This window comes from Macrobrachium nipponense, chromosome 12 (assembly GCF_015104395.2).
Source record: "Macrobrachium nipponense isolate FS-2020 chromosome 12, ASM1510439v2, whole genome shotgun sequence".
NCBI lineage: Eukaryota > Metazoa > Arthropoda > Malacostraca > Decapoda > Palaemonidae > Macrobrachium > Macrobrachium nipponense.
Genome location: NC_087205.1, coordinates 42,892,061 through 42,916,122, shown reverse-complemented (window position 1 = coordinate 42,916,122; position 24,062 = coordinate 42,892,061). Strand labels below are relative to the sequence as shown.

General features: G+C 42.1%; 1 protein-coding gene and 1 long non-coding RNA gene across 2 annotated transcripts in view; one reads left to right on the top strand and one right to left on the bottom strand.

Annotated features, from left to right (window-relative positions):
* LOC135224506 (dynamin-1-like protein) overlaps positions 1 to 24,062 on the top strand; it is a gene marked incomplete in the record, with an annotated part of 557,230 nt that overhangs the window by 473,440 nt on the left and 59,728 nt on the right. The window contains 1 exon segment of the mRNA XM_064263535.1: positions 21,485 to 21,679. Coding sequence (XP_064119605.1) covers positions 21,485 to 21,679 — 195 coding nt within the window.
* Positions 12,977 to 13,876, bottom strand: LOC135224999 (uncharacterized). The gene is made up of 4 exons (XR_010316868.1): positions 13,838 to 13,876; positions 13,615 to 13,707; positions 13,394 to 13,489; positions 12,977 to 13,280 (listed from the first exon to the last, which is right to left on the bottom strand). It is a non-coding gene; the product is annotated as an uncharacterized LOC135224999 (long non-coding RNA).

The window sequence follows — 24,062 nt, the reverse complement described above, 5'->3', positions numbered from 1 at the left end:
CAAAAATATATACAAACACATTGTGACTGAAGTTCATCATAAACACAAAATGGTGAAAATACACAAACATATTGTGTCCTACCCTAGCATAAAAAAAAAAATAAGGGTAGGTACACATGAAGTACATTATCAGTACAAAATAAAAAGTGGATGTCCCTAGCAAAAAAAATAAGGGCAAATCCACTATATGATACAACGGCTAAGGCTATGATGTTGAGTAGCCTGACGATAGGGTGAGGCATGTTGGTTGAAGTAGGTAGAAAGGAGACCTGGATCAATACTACAACTACTAAACAGTATCAGGGGAAACTATGTTTCCCGCTGCTACTGCTGAAAACTTTAAAGATTCCAAGGACTTTAAATAATGCCGTTTAAAGACTGTCGGGGATTTCCATCCAGTATACTTTCTAAGATCCTCAAAGTTCAATATGTTGGAAATAATTAATTGAGTGGCTACTCCCCTGATATCATGTGCTTTTGGGAATGACTCAGGGTTGGCTTGTTTAATGAAGTAAAGGATTTGCTGTCTAATGCCTTTAACTGATAAAGTACCACCTTTTTTCTCTCATGAAGAGAGCACCTGAGGATCTAGAAGAAGTACGAGATAGAAAGGCTCTAAGAGTTGATACTGGGCAGAGAGAAGGATCCTGTGGAAGTGGGATAACCTTCCAAGGGGCCCACCTTGCAAGAGGATCTTCATTTTTGGCTAAAAAGCTACGATCCGGAGCAAGTAGAACTTCTCCTGATGGGAGGAATTCCACATGACCCGCATCCCTGGATAGAGCCGACAGTTCTGAATTCTAGCTCCTGAGGCTAGGCTTAATAAGAATAATGTCTTCCTCAGGAGCATTATGAATGTACAAGATGAGTTGTCAGTATCTGAAGCTAGTTTGAGGACGTCATTTAAGAACCATGAAACTGTAGTAGGCCTCTGGGAAGGTCTAAGTCTAGCACAGGCTTTAGGGATAGATGTAAAATAAGATTCAGTCAAATCTATCTGAAAACCTACTTGAAAGATTTTCTTCAAAGCCGATTTATGAGTGGTAATCGTGCTAGCTGCTAAACCTTTTTCAAATAAAGATCTGAAAAAGGATATAGCCAAATTAACTGTCATGGTTGTAGTGTTCGATTCTCTCAAAAAAGATGCTAATTTTTTAACAGCTGAGTCATATTGTCTAATGGTTGACTCTCTCTTATCTGATTCTAGGAAGAGAATATTCTGTGGATCAATGTCAGCATCTTTATTAGCCGCAAACTTCATGAAGTCCATAAAGTTAGGGTCTGGAGAGTTCCTGAGGAAGCGAACACAGTCCTCATTTGTACTGATTGTGATAGTTTGGGATTGGGGATCCGTTGAGGTCGGAGACCCAATTCCAAGAGAAGAGGATACCAGTTGCTCTTGGGCCAGTCCGGTGCAATCAGAGCTACTATCCCTTTGAAAGACCTTAGTTTGTCTAGGACTTTCAGAGAAGATTCACTGAGGAAAAACATAAATTCTCCTCCACTGATTCCAATCTAACGACAGGGCGTCCGTGGCATAAGCCAGAGGGTCCAGGTTGGGGGCCACATAGCAAGGGAGCTTGTGGTTCGCTTGTGAGGCGAAGAGATCCACTTGGAGACCTGGGACTCTCCGGCTTACCCACTGAATGACCTGACGTCCAGAGACCATTCTGATTCCAGAGGAACTGACCGGGACAGAGCGTCTGCTATCACATTTCTTACTCCTGCCAGGTGAGTGGCAGACAGATGCCATTTGTGTTTGTTTGCTAATGCAAAGATGGCTATCATGACATGGTTCACATGTTTGGATTTGGACCCTCCTCTGTTGATGCAATGAACTACCACTGCACTGTCCAAAACTAGCCTTAGATGAGACTTCTTCAGAGTAAGAAATACTGCCATTGCTTCCAACACGTTTATGTGGAGCTGGCGAAATTGAACTGACCAAGTCCCCTGAACCTGTTTGAACTGAGAGTATCCCCCCCACCCGGACAGGGATGCATCCGTGTGAATGGTTAGCACTGGGAGGGGATATTGAAGGGGTACTTTCTTGGCTAAGTTCTTTACTTTTGACCAAGGCCGTAGTTGGTTGCGGAGGATCTGTGGAATTACTGACAACTTGTCTCGATATTTGGAGTTTGCTTTTGACCGCCAAATTCGATTTATATCTTTCAGCCTTGCTTTCAGAAGGATATCTGTTACCGAAGCAAACTGAAGAGACCCTAGGATTCTCTCCTGGTTTCTTCTTGACGTCTGTTTGCATTTGAGGAATTGCCTGACAGATTTTGCTATTTCCTTCCGTTTGCCACTGGAATTGATAGATTGTGGGAAGACAAATCCCATTGGATTCCTAGCCACTGAAAATGAGATTCCGGAGTAAGTCTGGATTTCGTTTTGTTTATCTGGAACCCCAGATGTTCCAGAAAGTGAACTACCTTTTTGGTAGCTTCGAGACATTCCTCGACTGTTGGTGCCCAGATCAACCAATCGTCGAGGTATGCCGCTACCATGATTCCCTGAGCTCTCAATTGTTGTACAACCACTTCTGCTATCTTTGTGAATACCCTGGGGGCTACATTCAGACCGAAGGGCATCACTTTGAATGAGAATGTCTGATTTCCTAGCCTGAATCCTAGGAATGGGCGGAAGTGCCTGGCTATAGGGATATGATAGTATGCGTCTGTAAGATCGATGGAGCATGTGACGGCTCCACGCGGAAGTAAGGTCCTTACTTGCGAGAGGGTAAGCATCTTGAACTTGTCGCAGCGAATGAAAGAGTTTAGCTTTGACAAGTCTAAGATTACCCTTCTTTTTGTTGAGCCTTTCTTTGGCACGCTGAATAAGCGCCCTTGAAATTTTAGATGTTTGACTCTCGCAATAGCTCCTTTCTGAAGGAGTTCTCCGCGTAATCTATCAATTCCTTTGACGGTACCTGATGAAATGATTTGATTGGAGGGGGATCTTTGATCCAACTCCCAGCCTAATCCTTTGGACACTATGCTCTGTGCCCAATTGCTGAACCCCCACCTGTGGCGGAAGAGGAACAGCCTCCCCCCTCCTACCTGGGGAGCCTCATTGCTGATGGGCGGGTTGGCCACCACGCCCTCCTCTGAACTGTCTACTCCTCGTGCCCCTTCCTGCGCCACGCTGACGAAAGTAACCTCTCGCCCTACCTCTCGGTTGAGAGTAGCCTTGAGCCCTCATAAGCAGGGTTGAAGGCCGGCGAGATAGCGTAGGAAGTGGATGGTTTGAGATTGCTGGGGCACCAGGAGGAAAGGTTGGTTCTGTTTAGAGGTGGAAGGTTGTCCCTGTTGGGTAACTGGGACTGCCTGCACAAATTGCTGCTGTTGTTGGAGTTTTTTATAAGGCTGGAACCTCTTACCAGCCTTCTTTGGTTTCTTGCCAGCAGTGGGAACGGATTCCTGTTCTCTCTTTGAGGAAATACCCCACCTAGCTCTAAGGCTCTGGTTGAGTCTAGCAGCTTCGTGGTGGACCTCGTTCACTGCGGACTCTGGGAAGAGATCCGCTCCCCACATGCTTGCAGCCAAGAGTCTATTAGGCTCATGCCTGATTGTGCACTCTTGTAGGACATGCTTCCGGCAGTTCCTCCTAGCCTGGAAGAAGTCAAAAGCGTCCGTCAGAACCGTCTGAAACTGAGATTTCACCAGAATCTTGAACAGCGGTTCCGTAGCGTAGGAAAGAGCAGCCATTTCTGTAATGATGAGGGAATTGAGGGACCTGCCAAACCTAGTTCGCGCATCGAACTCTGCCTGGATTAGGGAATCCGGCAGCCTAGGTAATTTTCTCACCGAACTGGTCCATGGCGCAGTCCGGCTTGAGTTTACCCAGCGTGAATGTAGCTGGCAGGTTTTCCCACAATTCTCCGAAGGCGGGGAAGAGTGGAGAAGTAGACTCCGCCTCCCTCAACTGTGGAATGGGCTCATCCTTGAGGACTGCCTGAAGAGACTTCTCCACCAATTTCGTGGCGAACGGAAGAGAGACCTCCTCTTCCGTCGCGAAAATAGTGAAGGGACTCTTGTAGGCCTGGAGTTTAGTGTTAGTACACTCCCAGTCCTCAAGGCAGTGAACCCATTCCCGCTGGGCGTGATCTCTACTGTAAAGAACTGACTCCTTAGAGATTTTGTCTTCTCTCGTGAGAGCCGTTGGCGTCAGCCTAGCATACCCGATGAAAGGCTGCGTCAGACCCGGAGGGTAGAACTCGAAGTCCTCAATCCTTCGAGTTCCACACTCCGAGATAGAAATCATTCCGTCCTTGAATGGAGCGTAGGCAGCTACTCTCCATGGGTTCTCCATAGAGAAAGCTGGCAAGGAGTCATAAGGTGGAAGTTGAAGAATCCCCGTGCTAGATGCAGGGGAGACTGGGGGAGGAGCCTGAGCTAGCCCAGCTACTCGGTCCTCATTCTTCCTTCTCATTCTATTAGAGAGATCCTGGATTGACTGTCCAGTTTGAGACAGACTGTTTGATAATTGCGCAAACATCTGCTCGAACCGCGTTCCCAGTGCGGAGATTTGGGAGCCTACTAGCACACCCACCTGTTCCATCACCCCTGCTGAGACAGTAGAGGGATCGCAGGTGCTGGTGCTTGCTACCCTGCCGGCATAGCCGGAGTGGAAGCAGCGGAGGCGGGAGAAGGCAGTGACTCGGTGGGAGCGCGAGACCTTTCTCCTTCGAAGCCTTGCTTCTGGAGCTCTTCGATTGGGAAGAGCCCGGCTTTGCCTTCACCGCATCGGCATAGGAAGTCGACGACTTCCTAGCCGAAGAAGACGAAGACGACTTCCTAGAAGTCGACTTAGATAAGGTCTTCGGTTCTCTCTTTCCCTTCTCCTTAGGAGGTACAGAGAGAGCGGGAGAGCGAATAGGGATCTCGGATCCCGCAAAGCCTTGGAAAGAAGCGGAAGAAGAGACAGGAGAAGATCCAGGAGCGCCCAAGGAAAGACCTTGGGCGCCCGACATACCTACCTCAACCAACAAATCCTCCCCACCTACCGCCATGGGCTCAAGGTTAAGGTCCAGGGCAGCGACGTCCGGAACCGACTCCTGGGAGGCTACGACCCCAAACGATTGCTGGAGGTCTTGCTGGATGGAGGCTATCAGTGGGGCAGCGGACAAGGGGTCGACGTAACCCGTCGACTTGCCCGCGGGGAAGATCTGGATGGCCAGCTTCCTATCCAAAATGTAGGGCTGGCCCTTGGCGGCGTTTTTCCCAAAGCCGCCCACCCACGCTTTCAGGGTGGCGAGGGCGACTTCCCTCACACCGCTAGCCTGAAAGAAAGGTGAGATTAGCTGCCAATTGTGGAACGGGGTTAACAAACTTACGACTAGAAGTTGTTAGTAAAATCATAAGTAAGCCTATAATGGACTTACCCCATCTCCCAGCTGACCGACCAGGTCGTAGCATATGGCGCAGGCTTCAGGGTGCCAGACAATCGTCTCGTTGAACGACGTGGCACAAGGGGCGTGAGACCTGCACTCATCATGTCCACAGGGGTCGTAAAGCGTCGCGTTACAGGCTGGGACCTGGCAGTTGGTAGCCTGTAAGTGAAAAAGTACATGAGTACCAAGTAAACACTTACAGCCTAACATATGCTCCGCTGGTGCCGGAGCGATAAAGTTAGATAAAACCAGAGCCCCGCCAAAATACGTGTGGTAACCAGGTTGGAAGATAGGCTATGGCTCCGCCGATGGCGGAAGCACAAGAATCAACCAACTAGGAGTGGTGGTAATGGAAACCACGACGGAAAATGGCGGGGATGGTTGATAAAATAATAATAATAACACACAATTCATTGTAAAATATCTTATAATTAGGGTATATATCCTTCAAAATAACAAAAATAAAACAACTTCTCTCCGCCCGTCTACTAGAAGAGTGCGTAGGTAAGGGGTAAGCTCCCTTCCGGTAGTGGGGGAGAGATATAAGGATATAGTAGGCAAGCAAACCGACCACTCGTAGTGCCCACCCTGCCCGCTAGCGGAGCCAGTAACCTATAACCAAAGGTGCCCCGGCTGCGACGGAAGGCTCCTTTCGTATCGTAAGGGAGGTGGCTGAGCAACTGGGGAGGGTGGAGGAAGGTCTCGGCGAAACACGGCGGGAGCGAGAAAAGGGGGGGGAGGGGAGGTGGGACCTACTCCTCCCCGCCTCACCAACTACCCGCATGGAGACCCGGTACCTCATAGTGGTCGCCCTATACCCCCCGCTGGGAGGACCCCTGGTCACCTCCGAAAGTGTGAGAGAAGGCGATGAGGTTGTCATAACAACCAAGGGGTCCCCCAGCTCCTCCCTATATCAGAGAGGGAGGGAAGGGGCAGGGCAGGGTAAGGTGCTATGGAACACGTGACCGCAAGTGGCCTAGGCCGCGAGCAACACAACCGTGGTAGGGCCACGTGAACCAAGCTGTACCAATACATGGAACAAGCACCTAGGCTAGCCTAACACCCTAAATAAATAAATAAAAATACATCGAAAGGTGGAAGAGACACTTTTAGTAAAAGAGAAGAAGCCCAGGAGGAGGCAGACTGTTCCAAGAAACAGGAGCCTACTCGGAGCCAGCGATAGCCGATGTAGAGCAAGAGTCGGGATGCTGGGCCGGAAAATAATAATAGCCCTAAATACCAAGCTAAGAGAATGGTAGGAGGGCTGAACTAGCTAAAACTCGATGTAAAACATGAATGTGATTAAATAAAGCCCATAAGTATAAGAAGTCCCAGTATGGAGGACCGGGAATTCTTACGAGGCGGCATGGCCGCCACGAGACAACCGGGGAACCGTATATGACCTATTAAGAGGAAAATACTGGTACCCGGAAGATAAAACTATGGTAAAATGTTACTTATGAGTTACTTAACTTAGCCGTGGCAATTGCAGAGCGTTCCATCGTAGATAGTACGAATAAAATCCAATAAAGCACGAGCACAAGAAAATGGCGACTTGTCGCTAGCGCTAAAAATTAAGGATGTCCGCTAGGGGCGCTGCTGTCCGTGGCGTCCTCTAGTAGTAGTAGTAGAGGCTGCATCGCCCGTTGGTATCAGCTCTCTCTTGGGGGGATTCTGATAGGAAGTTCTAATTGGTGTTTGGCTCGTGGTAGTGTTCCACACTCGCCCCTTTATCATACCGACACCTTGCTTTTTAAGAGTGAGCGAGTCAGTTTTACTGACATTTTCTTAATTGTTTTGTTTTTCTCTGGTAATTTTAGGCTAATTTTACCTAGAAAGAAGATATTAAGGATACTTTCATAGGCGACACGGGAAGCTGAGCCCAGAAATTAAAATTTATCAAGATTGAGGGTAACTCTGTTCTGTTCACATACTTATAAAAAACTTATCGTGTGAAAAAACGCTCCTTCCACAGTATGATCATTTAGGAGAACATCATCGACACATTTAGATTTCCTCGGAATGTCCGCTATTACATCATCAAAGCGCTTTGAGTATGCATCCGATGCAGAGACATGTCCCATTGGGGTCCTACAATACTGGTACCTACCCCATGGGGATATGACAGTAGTCAGGTGCTGACTCTCCTCATCTAATTCCACTAGATGGAAACCAAAATAGGCATCTATTACAGTTTTGTATGAATGCACAGATACACTGGATGCCATGTCAAACTGGGCAAAAGTGTGATGAGTCTCTCTTTTACAATATTTGTTTAGTTTTTGGTAATCCACTGTTCTTGGGTTTCCATTCCAAAATACTACAACCATTCACACACACCAGTCGGTTGCAGTTCCTGTATGAACAGGGCGGATTATTCCCAGTTTTACATTATCATCCAGCTGTTTTTTTTACCTCTTGCTCCTAATGCTTGGGAATTGGAACTGGTGTATAGCATGCATATGGGACTGCATCAGGGAGGAGGTGGATATGGTGTGGCTTTCGCTTCATTACCAGTAATGGATTCTGTTTAATATTAAATACTGTACCAGAGAAGTGCTCCGAAATCCACCTTTTGAGCTTAGGTACATTGGCCTCCTGAGGAGAGAACAGCAACTCTATGACATCATGGTTGTTGCTCTCACCACTGGAGACGTCATTAACATCCACACTATTGGGCCGTTCCCTACGCATATTATTTACTGAAATTCCATCTACCTTAACATGATGGGGAAAATTTGCATCCACTAATCCTAAACACTTCCATACATTTATAAATAGGTATAGCCTAGAGACACCACACACCACTAACACCTCTATGTTTAGATTATTTCTACCCAAAGTTTGTATACAGTGTACACTACCCAGTACTCTCATGGGTTTTTCAGTGGCATGATTAACCTTGGCATTGGAACGACACAACTGTTTCACGTCCAGTCCTAATTGATGCAAAACCTTTTCCCTCTTAATACAAACTTCAGCCCCAGTATCGGCAATAACATCGATAAATGCTTCATACATTGGTACAACACATCTCATATCATGTTTAACTTTTATGTGCACATGCGGTAACTTTCCTGCCACTGCTGTCACATGTTGGACTCTACAGTGCTGCACTAACATGCATGCTGTCACCGACATGGTGTTATTCATCATGATCAACTTCAATGCATGCTGTCTTGTTATTCGCAGGTTTTTTTTGCAGTACCTAGCTAAATGACCCTTTACACCACAGTTGTGGCAGCACACTTCACTTGCATAACAGCTAGATTTATTTTTGTCATGGATGTGCCCACAGTTATCACATCTTTTACCTGACATGAGTAGCTTATTGTCCTTTTGTCAACAAAGGTTCAATTTTACTGCTGCAACATCACTATGTTCTGTTTCATCACTATTATTGGGCAGCAATTCTTTTCCCCACCTTGGCACTAATGAGTCTCTGGTTAATTTTGCTGGCCCCACTATCCTTTTCAGCTGCCTCATATATTTCACACTTCTGTAGTATTTTGGCGACACATATTTTTTGTAGAACTTGGCGTATGTCTTATTTCAATCCATTGTTATTTAAACCACTGGCTAACCCTGTGAGTCCGCAAATAGTCACTCATGTCATTTTGGCACTGAGGGCAGCGGAAAGCAGTCTAAAGCCAATTCCTGACACCGATGTAAGTATGTCTTCACGGGTTCCATAGGCCCTTGTTGTTGATCATTGCAGTTCAAACGAATGCTTAGGACAGCATCTTCAGTAGAAACTCTGCCAGTTTGGAACCAATCTGTCATAGACCTATGCCACTTCCTAAATGCTCTTTGTGACATTTCGTAGGAACATTTGTCGAGCATAATCGCTCTCATACCTGTGCTCTGTCGCTGCTGCAAGAAAAGGTTTCCCATGACATTTAGAAGGTCCTCATTCCCACCATTGGTGTGGCTACGTGCAGCCCGGCAAAGGGCCCCTCTTCTTGGTGTTGTTGAATATCTTGCACCCAACATCTTGAAGGCTTCCCAGGTCATTATATCACTGCGCCATGGAAGCAGGTTAGGTATACTCAAACATGAGCAATACGCAATTGTTGTATATTCACGTAATCCAATACAACATGATGGGCAGCAATGGCCCTGACAATGTTGATGCCATGCTCACTCAAGTGAGACTGCTCAGACTCAACATCTCCCACCTTAAACACATTTTGGCGGGAACATAAGTAACCTTTATATGCAACACATGGAAACCCCCTACATTACATTATACTGAAATTGTTTTTATGACTGCAGTACTTTGGGTCTATTTGCAGTGGCTGGCATGGTTCTGGAAAAGGAAATTTAGGAATTCTTTATTCTTAACTATACTCTTCACCTTGAATCTGGTGTTGGGACATGGGGAGGCTGGGGGTACTTGTGACTGGATACCCTCCAAATTGTTGGCAGGAGCCTTTAGAGGGGGTGGCTTAAAGGTGAATATGAATAAAACGAATTTTTGGTGAGCAGAATAGTAATACAAGAAAGAAGAGGATCGATTATAAAACAGGCAGAAAAGTTTAAATACTTAGGATGTATGTTAAGCCAAGAGGGAGGAAGTGAGGCTGAAGTTGACAGTAGGATAAAAGCAATGTGGAGGAAGTTGAGAGTTGTAGCTGGAGTAGTTTGTGATAAGAAAAGGCCAATCATGCTAGAAGTCAAGATCTATAGCACAGTGATAAGACCAGTGTTAATGTATGAATCGGAAGCATGGGCTCTTAAGAAGAAAAGATTAAGTAAAGCTTAAGAGAACAGAGATGAGAATACTGAGGTGAATTATGGGAATATAGCTGCTTGAGAGATTGGGAAATGATGAAATAAGAAGAGCAGGCTTAATAAAGATTTCAGAGGTGATAAGAAAGTCACAATTGAGATGGTATGGGCATGTGTTAAGGATGGTTGACAAGGAGGGAGTGAAGAGGGCTTGGGAAGAACCTGTTAGAGGAAGAAGATGGAGAGGGAGACAGAGAATTAGATGTCGAGATAAAGTGAAGGAAGATATGGAGAGAAGTTTGGTGGAGGATGATCCCTTTGATAGAAGGCACTGGAAAAAGGCTCATCAGGCAACCGACCTCTTAATGTTGGATAACAGTGGGAAAGAAGAAGACCCTCCAGATTGTTGTATGTGGTGCACTGTAGGCATTACATATGGATCTTTGCAGTGTGCCTTCAGCCCTTAGCTGCAACCGCTTTCATTCCTATTACTGTACCTCCTTTCATATTTTCTTTCTTCGTCTAACTTTCCACCCTCTCCTAACGCTTGATTCATAGTGCAACTGTGAGGTTTTCCTCCTATTACACCTGTCAAACCTTTTACTGTCAATTTCCATTTCTGCACTGAATGACCTCATAGGTCCCAATAGTGCTTGGCCTTTGGCCTAAATTCTATATTCAACTCAACTCCAGATTGTTGCTATGGTGGTGATTTTTAATACAGGCAGTCCCCGGGTTACGACGGGGGTTCCGTTCTTGAGGCGCGTCGTAAGCCGAAAATCGTCGTAAGCCGGAACGACACTTGGAAATATGCCTTAAACTAAGAAAAAGTTAGAGACCTTACCTGTGTGACATGCAAGTATATTGCATGATGTGTAGTGTGGTTATTTCAATGGCAAAGGATGGTTCTTGAAGGTATAATTTCTGTTTATTAAAACTCTTGTGACACTATAAAGCACAATGTACTACACTTAATCCTTAGGTTAGATTATACACTAAACACTATATTATGCACTGTACACTTCGTAGTAGTATTTGGTAGATCCTGGAGTACACTAAAATCCCAGTCTGGTAGCTCTGGAAGGTAAAAGTATAACACAATTAGTACAAAATACTACACAAAGTCCTGAATGCAATATGTAAATTATAGATATCAAGAGTAAAAGAGTTAATGTATGTTAATTAATTCCTTACTTTTAGTTTATAATTCCTTACTTTGAGTTATATCAAGAGTAAAAAAGTTAATGTATGTGAATTAATTCCTTACTTTTAGTTTTTTAAAGTTGTCCTGCTTTGTAACCCTGGATGCACAAAGTCTTATGTGGCCCCATAGCCTACATCATTCAGGGGGTTCTGAATGTACAAAAAATAATTAGATGTCAGTAAGTACATGAAGTAAGTTCATACAGTAAATATGCACCATACAGTGGTTTAATATACATATAACTGTAAAACTTAGTTAATGTATGTTAATTAACCTTACTTTAGTAAGTTGTTTCATGTACCCTGGATGCACAAAGTTAGTGCCCCATAAGCCTACATATCAGGGGGTTCTGGAATGTACAAAAAATATTTTGTCAGTAAGATCTATGCATATAAGTTACATACAGTAATATGCACCATACAGTGGTTTTAATATCACATATATAACATGTATAGCTTAATGTATGTTAATTAATTCCTTACCTTTAGTTTTTTTTTTAAAGTTGTCGTTCAATGTAACCCTGGATGCACAAAGTCTTATGTGGCCCCATAGCCTACATCATTCAGGGGGTTCTGGAATGTACAAAAAATAATTTTGTCAGATAAGTCACTCTAATGCAATTAAGTACAAGTTTACATACGAGTAATATGCACCATACAGTGTTTAATTATCAACTGGTATGCATAGTATAAATGATTGGTCTACACCCCCTGTTTCAGCAGGGAGTGTACAGTATGTACATAATTCCATGAGGGACCTTGATCACTTATCCATGTGAGAGATCTTGGCTCACTTTTTTTTAGTATGTACGTATAAAACTTACTTAATGTATGTTTACTACACTATGTATAATTCCTTACCTTTATGTTATGTAGTAACCCTGGACAAAGTTTTATGTGGCCCCATAGCCTGCATCATGGAGGGGGTCCTGGTTTTCTGGAATGTACCAAAAAAGTATCAAAGTTAAGTCATGTTATGTATGTTTAGTAAGTTACATACAGTAACCATACGTACAGTGGTTTTTTATAACATGTATGTACATAATCAAACTTGGTTGGAAATTCCTGTAAAAAAAAGTTATGTACGTATGTAATATGTATACTGTATGTAAAAAACCTTATGTTCATACTTTGTTACACTACATGTTACATGTGATACGTATACTTTCCTGAAGGGTTTTTTCCATCCAAAAATGGTGCTTCTACTTGTAGTTATCCCTTGATGACACTTGTCAACAGTAGTAATTTGTTAGTAACAACCTGGAGTTGTGTGAAAAATGTTGGTTCTGGAAGGAAAAAGTAACAAAATTAGTGTACAAAATATACACTACAGAAAGTTGTGAATGCAATATGTTAATTACTGTAGATATATCAAGAGTACTAAAAGAGTTAATGTATGTTAATTAATTCCTTACTTTTAGTTTAAAGTTGTCGTTCAATGTAACCCTGGATGGACAAAGTCTTATGTGGCCCATAGCCTACATCATTCAGGGGTTCTGGAATGTACAAAAAATAATTTTGTCAGTAAGTACTCTATGCATAGTAAGTTACATACAGTAATATGCACCATACAGTGGTTTAATATCACATATAACATGTAGTATAAAAACTTAATTTAGAAATTCCTTACATAACTTACCAACTTTTAGTGAGTCTCAAAGCTGTTACCTAGGTTGTGGGAGATGGAGGTGGAGGTGTAGAGCATTCATGATAAGGATGCATTCCAAACCTAACTTCAGTGTGCTTTATCACAGATAACAGGCTAGGGGATGATGGGCAGTCTGGAATGAAGAATTAATATTAAAGGACAGTATGTAACCACTTAGGTGTACAAAATTTATTGTACGTATGCAAACATTAAACACAACTGAGAATTCCTTACCTTCAGCAAAATGAAGACATGTAGGCTATGTAGAGGTCTGGTTTATGTAAGTCACAGGTGCATGCCAGTCTGGAATGATAATGTAATAGTACATATGATTATATAGTATGTATGTTACATACATAACATGGTTATTTTACCTATGTAATAATAAAACATTAATAAAAAAAAAATGTCCTTACCAAATTCTAGTGGTTGGCTTGCTTACTGGGATGGCCATATGGTACATGAGAGTGGGTGGCTGGGCTATGGAGTGGGATGGGCAGGTGCTTGGGAGTCTGGAATGATAAAAAATATATAAAATGATAGTTACTACTACTGTAACTACTGCACATGTTATTACTGTTTGACATATGTAGTGTGTAATACGTATGTTCATATAAAAAATGAAGAATTCTTTTACCTGAAGGAATGGGAGAGGTGATACTACTCGTATCAACTGATTTGGGCTCTGGAGAGGTGATACTCGTATCAACTGATGAGGGAACATCTAGATCTGGAAACAATGATGAGGGTACATAAATATATTATAAGGTGGATGTAATTGTAGCATATGTACACTTTTAATAAAATTTCTATTAGCAATTTATAAAACATTTTATACAAATTTGTTAAGGATTCCTTACCTGATGTATAGGGCGAGGCATCAAAACCATGGAAAGGCTTAGGGTCATCTGGGTCACTGTCACTATCAAAGGGGTCTGAAATGAAAAAAAAAAATAATAATGTTATGCAACATCAAACACATTGTACCACTATGTAAGTTAGTGTAACGTCTATGTATGTAAAGGGTGTAAACAAGTTTCCAACATGAAAATCGAGGAAAAATGAAATTGCTTACCTGAATTGTACACGTACAGGTGGTGGCGGGCTGGATACAGAGGGTCCAGGTACAGGGGGATCTGGAACTGTCCACAGGTAGTACAGAGATCTGGACTGTCACAGGTAGTACACAGGGGGATCTGGAACTGGTCAACAGGTAGTACAGGGGGATTCCCCTTGGAACTGTCACCAAACTCTGCAAAATTAAAACTTCAAAATGATGAAAACTTAATGAAGTTTACAATTTACTCTTACATTTAGGTTGTTACATTAAAAAGAAAAAACTTAACACATTTTAATATGTACAACTATGGTAAACACATAAAGTTAGTAAGAAAAACAGTTCAGAATTCCTTACCAGGACTAGGAGTGGGAGGTGGTGGTACTGGAGACTTGTGAAAGAAAGTGTCAAGCCTGGACTGCCACATTCTCTTCGTCTGCTTCTCCTTCAGGGTCTCCTTGTAGAAAGTCACCAAATCCATGATTCCTCTCTTGATTTTGTCAAACCTAGAAACGTTAGGGTCTTCTGCCTCAAAAGAAGCCAAGGCTCTCTCCAGATGAGTAAAACCCTCTGACAAGCCTTTCACAGTTAATGACCTGGGTTTTGGCTCTTTGGTGCCGCCTCCTCTTCCTCAATCATTTGTTGTTCAAGTTCTAGTAAGTCTCTGCAGACAATTCCTCTCCATGGGACGCAGCAGCTCTGTTACATCATCAGGTTCAAGATCTAGTTTTCAGCCTCTTGCTTAGCCCTACGATCTTCCTCGTCACAGTCTCGACGTCTTCTGCCTGGTCAAAGCCTTCAAAACTGTGCACAAACTGTGGACACAGTTTCCTCCAGGCCCCATTTAAAGTGGTCGTCTTCACCTCGTCCCAAGCACTTGCAAGTTTCTTCACTGCATCTGCAATGTTGTAGCCCTTCCATGAATTGCTTCAGTGTCAACTCCTTGTTAGCTTCTAATGGCCTCAAAGCAAAACGTATGGTCCTTCTAAGGTAGTAAGCCTTGAAATTAGCTATTACTCCCTGGTCCATTGGCTGTATCAGCGATGTGGTATTGGGTGGGAGGTACACCACCTTCACATTAGGATGCATGTCGCTCCCAAACCCAAAATTTGAAGGGTGACCAGGGGCCATTGTCCAGGACCTAAGAGGGCCTTAAAAGGCAGACCCTTCGAAGTCAAAGTACCGCTCCACTGCTGGCACGAAATGGTCATTGAACCAATCTTCGAAGACCATTAAGGTAACCCACGCCTTCTTGTTAGATTTCCAAATCACAGGGAGTTGACTCTTGAAAATGCCCTTGAAAGCCCTGGGATTCTCGGCCAAATACACCAGCAAGGGCTTCAGTTTTTCAAATCACCACGTTGCATTGGCCCCCCCCAAACAGCAAAGTCAGTCGCTCCTTTCCAGCTTTATGGCCAGGTGCTGACTTCCCTCCTTGGAAAGGTACGTTCGATTTGGCATTCTTTTCCAAAATAATCCAGTCTCATCCACATTAAAGACTTGGTCAGCCGTGTAACCACCATCCTTAATTATCTCAGCCAAACCACCTGGAAAACTTTCTGCTGCTTCGCTATCAGCACTAGCAGCTTCACCTTGCAGCTTCACATTATGCAAATTTGCACGAGTCTTAAAACGGTTAAACCAACCTCTACTCGCGGAAAATTCACCACCAGCACTGCCTTCGCCAAACTTTTTCACTACTGCCTTCATGCAGCGCTCTAACCTTCTCCTGGATCACACTTAAGCTCACCGGAACACGTCGCTGGTTCTGGTCCTCCAGCCAGATCATGAGCAATTTCTCCATTTCAACAATGCTCTGGCTACGTTGCTTCTCGTTTATCACCCGTTGACTTCATCGGTGCAGCATCCTTAACATGCTTCAGAATACGTTCCTTATCCTTCACAATGGTTACCACCGTGGTCCTGCTCAAGCCTAAAGAACGGCCTATTTCGGTGTTAGTTTCTCCCTTCTCCGAACGCTTTATCACGTCATATTTGACCTCCATCGTGATGACCTTCCTCTTCTTGGATGAACTATCATCGGAGGAAGTACTTTGGCGTTTAGGAGCCATTGTAAATTTGCGAAAATGGCAAGGAATTTTTTCAGCAACGTCTCAGCACACAACTAGTGAAATGCAGGCAGGCACGCGATTGAAGTGGCGTCCTTTCGTATTGTTACGCTTGGCGTCCCTCGACCGTCCGAGGTCGTTGTTCGGTCAATTTACCATACAGTTTAATAGCGTTAATTAATTTATGCACCTCCGCTCAAAAACTAGTTCTGCTTATGAGGTATCGTTAAAAAGCATAACAAAACGTCGTAACCTTGGAATTTGTGTTGTAATCTAACCAGAAACTTAGTTTTTTTAATTATGTACTGGAAACAAGCAATGATTTTTCATTATATTTGCGCTTTTGGACTGTTTTAAACTGCGCATCCCAAGCTAGTGTATTCATTCGCCCGCAAACTAGTTCCGCATATGCGGCGTCACTAAAAAAATTCAAAAAATACGAAAAAAAAAAGTGTCAAAAATCATCATAACCTCAAAATTTTTGTTGTAATGTAACCAAAAACATATTTTTATTATGTACTGTGCTAAACTATAAAGGATTTTTATCATAGCATGCGTTTTTTAAAAGCGTCGTTAACTCGGAGCGTCGGAAGCGTCAGCGTCGTAACCTCGGAACAAGCGTCGTAACCCAGGACGGAATTTCCATTGAATATTTAAGAAAAAGCGTCGTAACCTCGGAACGTCGTAAGCCGGAACCGTCGTAAGCCGGGGACTGCCTGTATTTGGTGTAGGTAGTTTTTTTTATATCTGGCTTTGTTTTGTTAATGGTACTGCACCTAAGGCAGGGGCAATGTCTGTGCTTTACTAGCACTTGGTGAATTCCTCGCTTTAAGGCCCCAGCTGTGTAGTAGGTGACCCTTGGCCTGACATCACACCTCTTCTATTTGAGATGAGCTGTGCCAGAGGCAGTATTGACTGCTATAGCTGTCTTAACAGGTAGGGAAACAACAACCATTATGTTATACTTGCATTGTCTATTTGCATGTTATTATCAATTATAAATTGCATTAGATTTTCATTCATGAATCCCACTTCCTAGCAATGTGGGAATCAGCTACATAATTACTTGGCAAGTTACTTAAATAAAAATATTTTTATAATAAAATAAGGTTTTATATATACTTGCCAAGTAAATACAGAATGGGAGCCCACCCTCCTCCCCTCTCATGGATGATAAGACATAAATAAATTGAGCTAGTTTGTTACGCTGTTTCCCTATTCCCCCCTGTAGTGGGCAGGGGTACTGATGTACACCTTAACAAAAGAATCTCTAACACGATTTCAAATTTTAGCTACTGGCAATTAGAAATTCTTAGCTACATAATTACTTGGTAAGGATAAATAAAACTTTATATTATTGTAAAAAAAAGTCATATTTTTTTCTTCTAAGACAACTGGGATAGGGAATCCACAGGATGCCTGCATATTTCCCATAACTCAGTATTTCAAGTTGGACCTGCAGTAATGACTGTCCAAATGAGACTTTTGGAAAGGGAGTCCCTTCATCTGGTGAGCCCAGATCTAGACTTCTCAGACACTTCAGATCTAGGTTGGGGAACTCTGGTGGGGAACCCTCTTGGGTAACCAGGGAGTTTCCAGGATGTAGTCCCCAGAAAAGGAGGACTTTCACATTAATGTTGGAGAGCTGAAAGTGATTCTCTTAGGACTTCAGTGACTCTTGTCCCTAGTTCACAACAAGACTATGGTAGTACATTCAGTTGTTCCACAGCTCTAAAGTGCATGTGGAAGCCAGGAAACACTCCTTTTCCCTTCTAGGCCTGGCACCAGCTCCCAAGCGTTTAGCTACAGCTCTCAGCGCCCAGCTTCCGAACATAGAACTACAGCTTCCGGCACCAACTCCCGAACGTAGAGTTACAGCTCTCGGTGCCAGCTCCTAGACATTCGGCACCAGCTCTCAAATGTCTGGCACCAGCTTCTGAGCTCCCGGCACCAATTCTTTAGTGCCTGTCTCCATCTTCTGATCACCAAGCTCCTTCTTACAGACGTGGGTCTCTTCCTTTATACCATGATACACCATTCTTGACGCACTTAAAATAGCAGTTGACTGAAAGTACCGTCTTTGTCGCAAAGAAACTCCCTCCAAGATGGTGCTCTCTTCGTCATCCAAGAAAGCTCTGAAGGAAGTTGATGATTGACTTTCAGCTAATAGGGAGCAAGGCAAGCATCCCTCACCGTTCCTCCCTCTCGCTTAGTCCATAGAAGATATCTGTCCCTTGTGGAGTCGCTGCTTCTTCCCAAAAGGACTTCTCTGGCCTCATCGAATCATCCTGATGCTCTCGAGTTTTTTTTGGCAAAGGTTGTTTTTCCATCAGCCATACTGGACCACCTTGTTAAGGACCTCTTCAAGGTGTTTGAGATCTTCAGACTCCTTGACTGGACAGTCGGAACTCTGGCCAAGGGAAATGAGAATTTCAAGGAGTTAATGACACTGCCTTGGACTGGCTAGGAGTATTGTCTGGAGCAGGCAAGGCTTTCAGAGATGGATCTATTGAGCCTGAGGCTCTTTTCTCCTTAGGAGTATTGAAAAGGGGGAATTATGGTGCTTCTTCACAACTAAAAGGGTTACACCACAGACGCAGAAGTTGACCTTTTTGTTTTCGATGTTGGACCCCCCACCTTTTACCCCAGGGTACTGTGAGAAAAAATAGTGATTGTAGTCACTCAATTTGTTGAGGCCAAACTTAGAATCTGGAAGACAAACTTGAGTCGTTGGAAGCAGGTCCTCACCGACTGAACCTTGCACCACCTGACCTGTTGGGATCTGTGGAATCTATGGACCAGGCCAACTTTGGACCTGTTTGCTGCCTCAAGGAACCTTCACTTTCCTCTCTTATGTTCTCCAGCCCTGGTAACTTTAGCATGGGTAACACCAAACTGTGTCAACTCATACAACCTCACTTCAAAGAGATTCAATCAAAGTGGTGTGGTTGCAAAATGCAGGTTTCAATCTTCTTTCAGTCTACCAGGCCATGTGGGAGCTTTTCCAAAACTGGTGTCTCAGATGCATGTCTTTTCTTCTGAGACATATTACCTAATGGCAGATTTTCTCCTTCATCTGAGGAGATCTAGAATCTCCCGTCCTCTTCCATTAAGGGGTATCGAGCTATGCTTAGCTCAGCGTCCCACATCTTTCGTTACCCTAAACCTTAGCAACCTCTTCAAGTCCTTGGAAACGTCCAAGCAAGGAAGGAAGATCCGGTCTCCTGGAACTTGGACGTAGTGTTGAAGTGGCTGACAAGTCACTCATTTGAACCCCTGCTTTCCTCTTCTCAAGAGAAACCTTTCCCAGAAGACTATTCCTTGTGGCATTGGCTTCTGCTAAACATTGGCAAGATCCAAGCCATAGATAAGGGAAGGTATCCCCTGAGAGATGATTTGTTCCTTTTCCAGGGATTTCTAGCCAAGAACAAGGACATATCCAAGCACTGGACCTGTTCTTGCTCTGGTAAGAACTTACCAGCAAACCTTGGTTGTTAGGAATAAGAGATAGTTTTTTTTGTCTTGTTAGGGCTGTCAGATAATTTCTTAAACAGAACCGAGGAGATCAGAGGGCCACCCATGAACCTCTGGAGTTCTATTAAGAGCCCATCTTGCCTGCTGACTGAGGAAGTGTTGTCCCTCTTTCGGAGGGACTTTATTTCTGAGGCACACACTCAGAGAGTCAGGATAGTCTACCTCATTAGCTTTGAGGCACAATATGTTCCTTACTTGCATCTTGCAGTTGACCTAAAGGAATTGCAATTTGATCTTTGCGTCTCACTATTTGGAAGGCAGTATTTGTTATTGCAGTACCTTGGGACCCTTATCAGTGACTGGAATGGTATTGTGTAAGAAAGCTTAGGAATTTCTCTTACTTCTCTTCACTTTGAAGTAAGGTGTCAATTTTTGGGGAGCCTGAGGTACGATGTACCTGGAGTACAAACCAGTTTCAGTGGATGGGTTGTGCTTTTTTTCAGTGTAGGTGACAGTGTTGCCTGGTTGTTTTGTATATTGGTACTGCACCCAAGGCAGACCTACTTTCCGCTGCAACACTCCCACTTATGTAGAGGCGACCCACAGCTCAACCACCATGCCACTACAGGTTAAGCTGAGCACCAACCATGGGCAGTATTCACCTACAGTAGCACTCTTACTAGATAAGAAAATGACAAGCATTATATCAATGCTAGCAATCCTTTCTATTTCAAATATTGTGAATGTCCGTTCATCCCACCCCCAATCAGTGTGGGATTCACCTATGTAATTACTTGTTAAGTAACTTATATGAAAATGTTATTTTCATAAAATTAAGTTTCATGGGTATTAAGTAATTACAGAATCAGAGCCATCCCTCCTCCCCACTCATGGATGTAAGGACACAAACAGAATGAGGTTGTCTGCTAAGTCTGTTTTACACTCCTGTTAAGTTGGCGGGGCTTGTCACCTACATTAAACTTTGAAGCCCAACAGCGATTTTCAAATAAAAGGCTGCCGCCTGAGTTGGAAACTATAGCTATGTAATTACGTACTTAGTAAGTATATATGAAACCTAATTTTATTTTGGAAATATAATTTTTATACAAGGTAAGTTTCTTTAATTGGTAGAACTCACTGTTTTATTTTTTTTCATTAAACCATCCATATTTTTGTTTACCTGGTTTAGTAGTTTACTCATTTACAGGAACACTTTTAATTTTTTTTAAGATCATTGTATTAATAGGCTTATTTGCATCCTATAAATGAATATACTATTAAATATATTGTTAATTTGAGGGTTGTAGTATTGACCATTGATAATGAAAAAGAGCTGGCTTTCAAGATATAAGTTCTCAATCTTAGTGCGTTATGATTTACCGCACTTTCCTCTAGAGTTTGGGATAGTTGGTGGCTGTTCTATAACATAGCACTTTAGAACAATATATTTCTGAAGTGATGAATAGATCTAACTTTGTCATTTTAATTGACCATGTGGAAAGTATATGTACTGTATCCAGAAGTTGTCCAGTTTTATGTCAACTAAATTAACACACTCAATCCTAGCATCGAATGTTTGGTGGGGCTAAAAGGGTTCCTTTTGATAAGGATAGAGGAGTACCGTACGCACTGGTTAGAAGTGTTTGGCTTACATAACCAATGTTAACTGCTAGTGACTAATATCTAGATTGTAGGAATAAGCCTGCTTTATTTAGTCAGTTGGTTTTATGTCCATTTAGTGCTTGCATGTCTATTCATTGTTTTCAGATATTTTTTTTTCTTGTTTATCTATTGGTTTCATAGTTTTATGTTACTTTTTTTGTCTTAAGCTTTTGTTTTATGATTAAAAGATATAAAATGTTCATAACGCCTTCGCTGAGAGCAACATAATTTGTTGTCCGTTGCAGAACATGACGAGGTACCAGCCTGATCCGCAGTATGGCCGCATGCCCCCGAATGACCTGATGATTGTTGGCAATAGTAAAGATGCAGCGAATTCCAACTGGTTCTCGTCACTGATTGCAGGACCCAGACCTGAAACAAACGCTCCCAGCAAGGAGATATCTCGTGAATCGTCTCCCAACACAACACCTACGCATCAGGTAAGATGATTCCTTCAAATTGGTTAACTTTTGTATGGGAAAGGAGTCATTTTTGTGCAATGGAAAAATAGCAAAGAATGTTTATTGATTGTAAGTAGTACCTATCAGCTCTGATGCTAGGAAAATATAGTAGAGATATTATAGCTAATATTCAGTTAAAACACAACATTAATAATTATCTTTTTACTTGGGTGTAAATCAAATGCAGTATACTACACTCATATATACTATATGGTCTTCCATCTAAAATATTTTAAGTTCAGTTTCTATGGAGTAACACTCAAACTTAAGCACACAAATTTATTAAATTTATTATTAATATCAACATTATAATATATATATATATATATATATATATATATATATATATATATATATATATATATATATATATATATTACACACACACACACACACATATATATATATATATATATATATATATATATATATATATATATATAATATAATTTATATTTTATATGTTGTAATGCCAGTTTTAATGCACACAATATATTATATATATTACACACACACACACACACACACACACACACACACACACACACACACACACACACACACACACACACACACTCTGAAAGGCATGACCAGTTTTATATCCAGATAAATTATTAGAAAATATGAGGGGACACCTGTGTCAGCTTTCTTTGCTGAACAATATGATTTTATGTTCTCAACACAATCGGCTGTAAATTTTCCTGGCAAGCTTCAATTTCATTAGCCCTAATCGAGATAAATTACATGCATAACATTATTTTTGTTTTGTTTTGTATCGAACATTTAAAAGTTTAAAGTTCTTCACCGGAAACAATCCAGTAGCCAGATTTTTAAGATGCAGTTGTTCCTACATTATATACAAACCATCTGTCCTTTACGATGGGAATTACTTTGATGCAGTTGCAAAACAATTGTTCAACTTTAAACAAGGTGGTGAAATACATAGTTAACTACTGACTATCAGTGGGATTCCCACCCACCCAGTTGTTATGCACCTACGTACTTTGCTTTTGGCTGCCAGTGAGAGAAGACATTCACTCTTTGCCTCTCCTCCATTTGACTTTGTTTTAATTTTACTGTATTGTTGATATTACTGATACAGGGGACCCACGGTTAGCCGTGCAATCACCTGAACTACCAGTGTACTAGCGGTTGCCGCGAGTTTTGAATTCTGCCAGTGCGTCAAGAGGATAAGCTATATATATACCTGCCAGGTAAGTATGCATAAAACTTTATTGTATCATAACAATACCATTTTTAAATGTTTATGAAAATGTATTACATATAGGGTATTTTTTATTTCTGAACATAAATAGGATACAAAGGCAGCTTTTGAAACTGCCCTCCACATTATCAAAGAGGATGTTTTTCATGTTCAGTCTTGTGTGCCGCTGCCTGCTGCTCTTCCGAAAATATTGAGTTAAAAAAGTGCAAATTTAGCGATCGATGTGTCAATTTTATTAAGGTTAATGCTCTTATGTTTAAGGTGTGTATGAAAATATATAACATATAAGCTACGACAGGGGTTCCGTTCTTGAGACGCGTCATAAGCCGAAAATCATTGTAAGCCAGATAATCATCAAAAATCCTAAGAAAACCCTGCTTTTAATGCTTTAGATGCATTAAAACCTATGTAAACTGCATTCTTATTACATTTTTCATCAAAAAATACCTCAAATATATAAAAAAAATACCTCAAATATTGATTGATTATTTTGCCTTTTTGGAATCATATTTCTTCCCCCAGACTGGCTTTGTAAGCATCATGACCCTGGAACATGCATTGTAACCCTGAGACTGATAACCCTCTAAAAAGGAAGGCAGCATTAAACAATCGGTCTCCTTCCAGAAAAAAAAGAGCAAGGTAGTAAGCTGAAAGCTCTTAAAAGAGGCTCTAATTTAACCCTCTTACGCCGACTGGACGTATTTTACGTCGACATTTTTTGTCTCCCGTGTGCTGACTGGACGTATTTTACGTCGACTTACAAAATTTTTTTTTTAAATTCGCGGAAAAATACTTATAGGCCTACCAGCCTAAAACTTTTGAATCACGCGCCTTGGGTGATGCTGGGAGTTCACGGATCAAGGTGTTGTTTTGTTTACAATCGTTACGCAGGCGCGTAAGCGCGAATTTCTTTCTTGCCGCACTAAAAAGTATCTACGACACATCTCGGAAATTATTTCGTCACTTTGACATATTTTTTGTACCATTGTAAATTAGCCGTTACATGAAGTATTATATATGGAAATGTATGCATTTTTATGTAGAATACAACAATAAAATACTCATGATTGTAGCTTTTATCAGTTTTGAGATATTTTCATATAAATAACGATAATTGCCAAAATTTCAACCTTCGGT